The 10,136-nt window shown below is 47.1% G+C and overlaps 1 protein-coding gene across 1 annotated transcript; it reads right to left on the reverse strand.

The window, feature by feature from the left end:
* Positions 1-3,058: 3,058 nt before the first annotated feature.
* Positions 3,059-9,941, reverse strand: LOC127921909 (interphotoreceptor matrix proteoglycan 2-like; the record flags this gene model as incomplete). Its single annotated transcript, XM_052505524.1, has 4 exons — positions 3,059-3,250; positions 5,542-5,707; positions 6,710-6,873; positions 9,883-9,941. Coding segments are annotated over 4 exons (581 nt in total), but the record flags the coding sequence as incomplete, so codon positions are not given.
* Between the last annotated feature and the right edge of the window lie 195 nt (positions 9,942-10,136).

The raw sequence follows: 10,136 nt of genomic DNA on the forward strand, positions 1-10,136 counted from the left end.
ACCAGAACAGAGATGGGTTGGATCAGAGAGAGACAGTACCAACCAGAACAGAGATGGGTTGGATCAGAGAGAGACAGTACCAACCAGAACAGAGATGGGTTGGATCAGAGAGAGACAGTACCAACCAGAACAGAGATGGGTTGGATCAGAGAGAGACAGTACCAACCAGAACAGAGATGGGTTGGATCAGAGAGAGACAGTACCAACCAGAACAGAGATGGGTTGGATCAGAGAGAGACAGTACCAACCAGAACAGAGATGGGTTGGATCAGAGAGAGACAGTACCAACCAGAACAGAGATGGGTTGGATCAGAGAGAAGACGGTACCAACCAGAACAGAGATGGGTTGGATCAGAGAGAGACAGTACCAACCAGAACAGAGATGGGTTGGATCAGAGAGAGACAGTACCAACCAGAACAGAGATGGGTTGGATCAGAGAGAGACAGTACCAACCAGAACAGAGATGGGTTGGATCAGAGAGAGACAGTACCAACCAGAACAGAGATGGGTTGGATCAGAGAGAGACAGTACCAACCAGAACAGAGATGGGTTTGGATCAGAGAGAGACAGTACCAAGCAGAACAGAGATGGGTTGGATCAGAGAGAGACAGTACCAAGCAGAACAGAGATGGGTTGGATCAGAGAGAGACAGTACCAACCAGAACAGAGATGGGTTGGATCAGAGAGAGACAGTACCAACCAGAACAGAGGTGGGTTGGATCAGAGAGAGACAGTACCAACCAGAACAAGAGATGGGTTGGATCAGAGAGAGACAGTACCAACCAGAACAGGGATGGGTTGGATCAGAGAGAGACAGTACCAGCCAGAACAGAGATGGGTTGGATCAGAGAGGCAGTACCAACCCAGAACAGAGACGGGTTGGATCAGAGAACAGTACCAACCAGAACAGAGATGGGTTGGATCAGGAAGACAATTACCAACCAGAACAGAGATGGGTTGGATCAGAGAGCAGTACCACCAGAACAGAGATGGAGTTTATAATGTAATACAATAGAAACCAGTTCAGTACCAGAACAGAGATGGGTTTGCTATGTAATACAATAGAAACCAGTTCAGTCACCAACCAGAGCAGAGATGGGTTTATAATGTAATACAATAGAAACCAGTTCAGTACCAGAACAGAGATGGGTTTATAATGTAATACAATAGAAACCAGTTCAGTACCAGAACAGAGATGGGTTTATAATGTAATACAATAGAAACCAGTTCAGTACCAGAACAGAGATGGGTTTATAATGTAATACAATAGAAACCAGTTCAGTACCAGAACAGAGATGGGTTTATAATGTAATACAATAGAAACCAGTTCAGTACCCAGAACAGAGATGGGTTTATAATCATTTAATAGGAACCAGTTCAGTACCAGAACAGAGATGGGTTTATAATGTAATACAATAGGAAACCAGTTCAGTACCAGAACAGAGATGGGTTTATAATGTAATACAATAGAAACCAGTTCAGTACCAGAACAGAGATGGGTTTATAATGTAATACAATAGAAACCAGTTCCGTACCAGAACAGAGATGGGTTTATAATGTAATACAATAGAAACCAGTTCAGTTCAGAACAGAGATGGTTTATAATGTTACTAGAAACCAGTTCAGTACCAGAACAGAGATCCCTTTATAATAATAAATAGAAACCAGTTCTACCCAGAACAGAGATGGGTTTATAATGTAATACAATAGAAACCAGTTCAGTACCAGAACAGTGTGGAGTTTATAATGTAATGGGTGAAACCAGTTGGTTGGTGGGTGGGTGTATTTCCTGGTGTGGTGTCTGGTTGTGTCAATGGGTGGCTACTGGGTGTGTGTGGTGTTGTGGTGTGTGGTGTCTGGTGTGTGTGGTGTGTGGGTGGGTGTGGTGTGTGTGTGTGTGTGTGTGTGTGTGGGTGGGTGGGTGTGTGTGTGTGGTGTGTGTGGTGTGGTGGTGTGGTGTGGTGGGTGTGGTGTGTGTGGTGTGGTGTTGTGGTGTGGTGGGTGGGTGGTGTGTGTGGTGTGGTGGGTGGGTGTGTGGTGTGGTGGTGTGTGGTGTGTGTGTGTGGTGTGATGTGGGGTGTGGTGTGTGGTGTGTGTGGTGTGGTGGGTGTGGTGTGGTGGTGTGGTGTTGTGGTGTGGTGGGTGTGGTGTGGTGTGTGTGTGTGTGTGTGGTGTGTGGTGTGGTGTGTGTGGTGTGTGTGGTGTGTGTGTGTGTGGTGGTGTGGGTGTGTGTGTGGTGGTGTGGTGTGGTGGGTGGGTGGGTGTGTGGTGTGGTGTGGTGTGTGTCGTGTGGTGGGTGGTGTGGTGTGTGTGGCGTGTGTGTGTGTGTGTGTGTGTGTGTGTGGTGTGGTGTGTGTGGTGTGTGTGGTGTGTGTGTGTGTGGTGTGGTTGGTGTGTGTGTGGTGTGGTGGGTGGTGTGGTGTGTGTGGTGTGGTGTGGTGTGGTGGTGTGGTGGGTGTGGTGTGGTGGGTGTGGTGTGTGTGGTGTGGTGTGTGTGGTGGGTGGTGTGGTGTGGTGGTGTGGTGTGTGGTGTGGTGTGTGTGTGTGGTGAGGTGTGGTGTGGTGGGTGTGTGGGTGTGGTGTGTGGTGTGGTGTGGTGGTGTGGTGTGGTGAGTGTGTGGTGGGTGTGGTGTGTGTGTGGGTGTGTTGGGTGTGGTGTGTGGTGTGGTGTGGTGGGTGGGTGGGTGGGTGTGGTGTGTGGTGGGGTGTGGGTGTGGTGGGTGTGGTTGGTGTGGGTGTGGTGGGTGTGGTGTGGTGGGTGGTGTGGTGGGTGGTGTGGTGGGTGTGGTGGGTGGTGTGGTGGGTGGTGGTGGGTGGTGTGGTGGTGTGTGGTGGTAGTGGTGGTTGTGTGGTGGTGTGGTGGGGTGTGGTGTGGTGGGTGTGGGTGTAGTGGTGTGGTGTGGTGGGTGTGGTGTGTGTGGGTGTGTGGGTGGTGGGTGTGGTTGGTGGTGTGGTGTGGTTTGGTGTGGGTGTGTGGTTTGGTGGTGGGTGGTGGTGGTGGTGGGTGGTGTGGTGGTGGGTGGTGGGTGGTGTGGTGTAGTGTGGTATGGTGGGTACCTGCTGCGTGTCTGGTCTACTTTAGTCTTTATCAACATGGCTCTGTATCGTCGCACCGCCAGCCAGGCCACGGCGCCAATCAGTGTAACTATGGCAACCAGCACACCAAGGCACGCCCCCACCAGCCGCTGCTGCGTCATCCTCACGTCACAACGACGACCCATGAACCAGAAATGATCCCCCACAGGGCACCTGGAGAGAGAGAGAGAGAGAAAACCTGGAGAGAGATACAGAGCACCTGGAGAGAGATACAGAGCACCTGGAGAGAGATACAGAGCACCTGGAGAGAGAGAGAATACCTGGAGAGAGACGGAGCACCTGGAGAGAGAGACAGAGCACCTGGAGAGAGAGACAGAGCACCTGGAGAGAGAGACAGAGCACCTGGAGAGAGAGACGGGAGAGAGAGAGACACCAGAGAGCACCTGAGAGAGAGAGACAGAGCACCTAGAGAGAGAGACAGAGCACCTGGAGAGAGACAGAGCACCTGGAGAGAGAGACAGAGCACCTGGAGAGAGAGAGAATACCTGGAGAGAGACGGAGCACCTGGAGAGAGAGACAGAGCACCTGGAGAGAGAGAGAGCGAGACAGAGCACCTGGAGAGAGAGCGGGGAGAGAGAGAGAGACACAGAGCACCTGGAGAGAGAGACAGAGCACCTAGAGAGAGAGACAGAGCACCTGGAGAGAGAGAGACAGAGCACCTAGAGAGAGACAGAGCACCTGGAGAGAGAGACAGAGCACCTGGAGAGAGACAGAGCACCTGGGAGAGAGACGGGAGCAGAGAGAGAGACACAGAGCACCTGGAGAGAGACAGAGCACCTAGAGAGAGAGAGACAGAGCACCTGGAGAGAGAGAGAACACCTGGAGAGAGACAGAGCACCTGGAGAGAAACAGAGCACCTGGAGAGAGACAGAGCACCTGGAGAGAGAGAGCGAGAGAGGGAGAGAGAGACAGAGCACCTGGAGAGAGACAGAGAGAGCACCTGGAGAGAGACAGAGCACCTGGAGACAGAGAGAGCACCTGGAGAGAGAGAGCGAGAGAGGGAGAGAGAGACAGAGCACCTGGAGAGAGACAGAGAGAGCACCTGGAGAGAGACAGAGCACCTGGAGAGAGAGAGAGCACCTGGAGAGAGAGAGCGAGAGAGGGAGAGAGAGACAGAGCACCTGGAGAGAGACAGAGAGAGCACCTGGAGAGAGACAGAGCACCTGGAGAGAGAGACAGAGCACATGGAGAGAGAGAGAGCACCTGGAGAGAGATACAGAGCACCTGGAAAAAGAGAGAGCACCTGGAGAGAGAGACAGAGCACCTGGAGAGAGAGAGAGCACCTGGAGAGAGAGAAAGAGCACCTGGAGAGAGAGAGAGAGCACCTGGAGAGAGACAGAGCACCTGGAGAGAGAGACAGAGCACCTGGAGAGAGAGAGAGAGACAGAGCACCTGGGAGAGAGAGAGCGAGACAGAGCACCTGGAGAGAGAGAGGAGAGCACCTGGAGAGAGACAGAGCACCTGGAGAGAGAGACAGAGCACCTGGAGAGAGACAGAGCACCTAGAGAGAGAGACAGAGCACCTGGAGAGAGAGACAGAGCACCTGAGAGAGAGAGAGCTGGAGACAGAGCACCTGGAGAGAGAGAGCGGGGAGAGAGAGAGACACAGAGCACCTGGAGAGAGAGACAGAGCACCTAGAGAGAGACAGAGCACCTGGAGAGAGACAGAACACCTGAGAGAGACAGAGCACCTGGAGAGAAACAGAGCACCTGGAGAGAGACAGAGCACCTGGAGAGAGAGAGACAGAGCACCTGGAGAGAGAGAGAATACCTGGAGAGAGACGGAGCACCTGACAGAGACCTGGAGAGACAGAGCACCTGGAGAGAGAGACAGAGCACCTGAGCGGGAGAGAGAGAGCGAGACAGAGCACCTGGAGAGAGACCGGGAGAGAGCACCTGGAGGAGAGAGAGAGAGAGACAGAGCACCTGAGAGAGAGACAGAGCACCTGGAGAGAGAGAGAGAGACAGAGCACCTAGGAGAGAGAGACAGAGCACCTGGAGAGAGAGACAGAGCACCTGGGAGAGAGAGAGCGAGACAGAGAACCTGGAGAGAGAGAGCAGTGACAGTGAACCTGGAGAGAGAGAGAGACAGAGCACCTGGAGAGAGACAGTGCAGGGAACCTGGAGAGAGAGAGACACAGTGAACCTGGGAGAGAGAGACAGTGACAGGGAACCTGGAGAGAGACAGAGACAGTGAACCTGGAGAGAAGGAGAGAGAGAGACAGAGACAGTGAACCTGGAGAGAATTGAGAGACACCATCTTTCAATATAGACATTTATTAACATGTCTTGTGATGTATCTTTTTACTGTCTGTGTGTGTGTGTGTGTGTGTGTGTGTGTGTGTGTGTGTGTGTGTGTGTGTGTGTGTGTGTGTGTGTGTGTGTGTGTGTGTGTGTGTGTGTGTGTGTGTGTGTGTGCGTGTGTGTGTGTGTGTGTGTTCTTACTGGCAGAGGGGTGGTTGGTGAGGGTGGTGGGTACAGATGCCCTGGTTGTGACAGTAGTCAGAGTGACAGACCGAGGAACAGACAGCCATGTGACCTGGTCTGGACAAACACTCAAAACCTGCTGCAGGGCAGTTGAACAACCACAAACACACATCATCCTGCACACCTGGGGGAGGAGAGAGAGAGAAGAGAGGGAAGGAGAGCGAGAGAGGGAAGGAGAGTGAAGGAGAGAACGGAGAGGGAAGGAGAGAGGAGAGAGAAGGAGAGAACGGAGAGGGAGAGAGGGAACGAGAGAGAAGGGGGGAGAACGGAGAGGGAAGGATAGAGGAGAGAGGAAGAGAGGGAAGGAGAGAGGAAGGAAGAGAGAAGGAGAGAGGAGAGAGGAAGAGAGGGAAGGAGAGAGGAAGAGAGAGAGGGGAAGGGAGAGAACGGAGAGGGAAGGAGAGAGAGAGAGAGAAGAGAGGGAAGGAGAGAACGGAGAGGGAAGGAGAAGAGAAGGAGAAGGAGAGAGAGAGAGGAGAGAGGAAGAGAGGAAGAGAGGGAAGGAGAGAGAGAGAGAGAGAGAGAGAGAAGAGAGGGAGAGAGGAGGGAGAGAGAAGAGAGGGAAGGAAAGAACGGAGACAGGGGAGAGCGGAGAGGGAGAGAGGAGAGAAGAGAGGGAAGGAGAGAGCGGAGAGGATGAGGAGAGAGAAGAGGGAAGGAGAGAAAGGAGAGGGAGAGGGAAAGAGAGAACGGAGAGGGAGAGAAGAAGAGAAAGGGAGAGAAGAACAGAAGGAAGGAGAGAACAGAGAGAACGGAGAGGAGAGAAGAAGAAGAGTAGGAAGGAAAGAGGGAGAGTAGGAGAGTAGGAGAGAGAAGAAAGGGAAGGAGAGAACAGAGAGGGAGATTGAGGAGAGAGAAGAGAGGGAAGGAGAAAAAGGAGAGGGGAAGAGGAGAGAAGAAGAGAGAGATTTTTAAACAAAAAGTTTTGACCAAAAAGCTAACAGTGTTTAATAGTTGAACAGTTCTGAGGATCTGGAGAACTCAAACAGAGCAGGCTTTGGTTACAGCCCAGCACTAACACACCCAATTACACCGTGCAAGGCCTTGATGAGCAGTTCGTTGGTTGAGCGGTATTAGTGCTGGGCTAAAACAAAACCTTGCACCGTCTGGCAGACCCCTGACTCACCTCCCACAGTGACGTTCGTAACCTTTGACCCTCTGAAGCTCCACCCCTCTCTGACAGCCTGGGCCAATCCGGTGCGTTCCAGCAGAGACCCCGCTCCTGATACGCCCAGCCAGGCCAACGCTCCCGAGGTCCTAAACACCACCACACTCTGCACCGCGCGACCACTAGACGACAGTTAAATATATTAATCACACTCTGTACCTCTAGAGGTTTAATATATTAATCACACTCTGTACCTCTAGAGGTTTAATATATTAATCACACTCTGTACCTCTAGAGGTTTAATATATTAATCACACTCTGTACCACTAGAGGTTTAATATATTAATCACACTCTGTACCACTAGAGGTTTAATATATTAATCACACTCTGTACCACTAGAGGTTTAATATATTAATCACACTCTGTACCACTAGAGGTTTAATATATTAATCACACTCTGTACCACTAGAGGTTTAATATATTAATCACACTCTGTACCTCTAGAGGTTTAATATATTAATCACACTCTGTACCTCTAGAGGTTTAATATATTAATCACACTCTGTACCTCTAGAGGTTTAATATATTAATCACACTCTGTACCTCTAGAGGTTTAATATATTAATCACACTCTGTACCACTAGAGGTTTAATATATTAATCACACTCTGTACCTCTAGAGGACAGTTTAATATATTAATCACACTCTGTACCTCTAGAGGTTTAATATATTAATCACACTCTGTACCACTAGAGGTTAAATATATTAATCACACTCTGTACCACTAGAGGTTTAATATATTAATCACACTCTGTACCTCTAGAGGTTTAATATATTAATCACACTCTGTACCTCTAGAGGTTTAATATATTAATCACACTCTGTACCACTAGAGGTTTAATATATTAATCACACTCTGTACCACTAGAGGTTTAATATATTAATCACACTCTGTACCTCTAGAGGTTTAATATATTAATCACACTCTGTACCTCTAGAGGTTTAATATATTAATCACACTCTGCACCACTAGAGGTTTAATATATTAATCACACTCTGTACCACTAGAGGTTTAATATATTAATCACACTCTGTACCACTAGAGGTTTAATATATTAATCACACTCTGTACCACTAGAGGTTTAATATATTAATCACACTCTGTACCTCTAGAGGTTTAATATATTAATCACACTCTGTACCACTAGAGGTTTAATATATTAATCACACTCTGTACCACTAGAGGTTTAATATATTAATCACACTCTGTACCTCTAGAGGTTTAATATATTAATCACACTCTGTACCTCTAGAGGTTTAATATATTAATCACACTCTGTACCTCTAGAGGTTTAATATATTAATCACACTCTGTACCACTAGAGGTTTAATATATTAATCACACTCTGTACCTCTAGAGGACAGTTTAATATATTAATCACACTCTGTACCTCTAGAGGTTTAATATATTAATCACACTCTGTACCACTAGAGGTTAAATATATTAATCACACTCTGTACCTCTAGAGGTTTAATATATTAATCACACTCTGTCTAGAGGTTTAATATATTTCACACTCTGTACCACTAGAGGTTTAATATATTAATCACACTCTGTACCACTAGAGGTTTAATATATTAATCACACTCTGTACCTCTAGAGGTTTAATATATTAATCACACTCTGTACCACTAGAGGTTTAATATATTAATCACACTCTGTACCACATAAACACTGGTACCACTAGAGGTTTAATATATTAATCTGACTCTGTACCACTAGAGGTTTAATATATTAATCACACTCTGTACCACTAGAGGTTTAATATATAATCACCTCTGTACCTCTAATGGTTTAATATATTAATCACACTCTGTACCACTAGAGGTTTAATATATTAATCACACTCTGTACCACTAGAGGTTTAATATATTAATCACACTCTGTACCTCTAGAGGTTTAATATTTCACACTCTGTACCTCTAGAGGTTTAATATATTAATCACACTCTGTACCACTAGAGGTTTAATATATTAATCACTCTGTACCACTAGAGAAAACAATAATATATATTAATCACACCTAATAAACTGGTCATGAGTGTCCACTTTTTGGTACATTTTTAGCTAGCTCATCTGGTTAGTTAGCTTTCTGTCTCATTCAGCGCTGACGCTAGCTAGCTAGCCACTTAATGTAACTTGTTTTCTCTAAGTGTATGTTAGCTAGCTAAGTTAGCCATGTTATGAAGAAAACTACCATCTTCTGTAGACATCAGGGTCAGATTTGAGAGCGCTAGTTATCTCCAACAGCGCTGACGCTAGCTAGCTAGCCACTTAATGTAACTTGTTTTCTCTAAGTGTATGTTAGCTAGCTAAGTTAGCCATGTTATGTCTTCTGTAGACATCAGGGTCAGATTTGAGAGCGCTAGTTATCTCCAACAGCGCTGACGCTAGCTAGCTAGCCACTTAATGTAACTTGTTTTCTCTAAGTGTATGTTAGCTAGCTAAGTTAGCCATGTTATGTCTTCTGTAGACATCAGGGTCAGATTTGAGAGCGCTAGTTATCTCCAAAAGTGGCTCCGACTGCATGCTGACAGTGGTAGTGAATTCAGAGGCCATTCAGTGGCTAGCTACACAACAAACATAATTTTACCAGTTTCCCGTTAAGCACTTATAATGGCTGTCCACCACAACATAACAGAGAGTTTCCTGATTGACAGTCTGTGTTTCATTTCATTGTGTATCAGAAACACAGTCTCATTTCATTGTGTATCAGAAACACAGTCTCATTTCATTGTGTATCAGAAACACAGTCTCATTTCATTGTGTATCAGAAACACAGTCTCATTTCATTGTGTATCAGAAACACAGTCTCATTTCATTGTGTATCAGAAACACAGTCTCATTTCATTGTGTATCAGAAACACAGTTTCATTTCATTGTGTATCAGAAACACAGTCTCATTTCATTGTGTATCAGAAACACAGTCTCATTTCATTGTGTATCAGAAACACAGTCTAATTTCATTGTGTATCAGAAACACAGTCTCAATTCATTGTGTATCAGAAACACAGTCTCATTTCATTGTGTATCAGAAACACAGTCTCAATTCATTGTGTATCAGAAACACAGTCTCAATTCATTGTGTATCAGAAACACAGTCTCATTTCATTCCAGTGTAAATAATCACCTGCTCCAAACCCCCTGCAGGTCCTGGAATCCCGGGGCTCTCTGGAGGTAGGGCGCCACCTGCAGGATGGGAGGAGGAAGTACACCGTCAATTCACGACTACAGACTGGGGTTCATTACAGAGAACTACTAATGGATAATAACCTGATAACTACTACAGACTGGTGTGGATAATAACCTGATAACAGACTGGTGTGGATAATAACCTGATAACTACTACAGACTGGTGTGGATAATAACCTGATAACAGACTGG

The sequence above is a fragment of the Oncorhynchus keta genome, unplaced genomic scaffold (assembly GCF_023373465.1).
Source record: "Oncorhynchus keta strain PuntledgeMale-10-30-2019 unplaced genomic scaffold, Oket_V2 Un_contig_23958_pilon_pilon, whole genome shotgun sequence".
In the NCBI taxonomy this organism is placed as follows: Eukaryota; Metazoa; Chordata; class Actinopteri; order Salmoniformes; family Salmonidae; genus Oncorhynchus; species Oncorhynchus keta.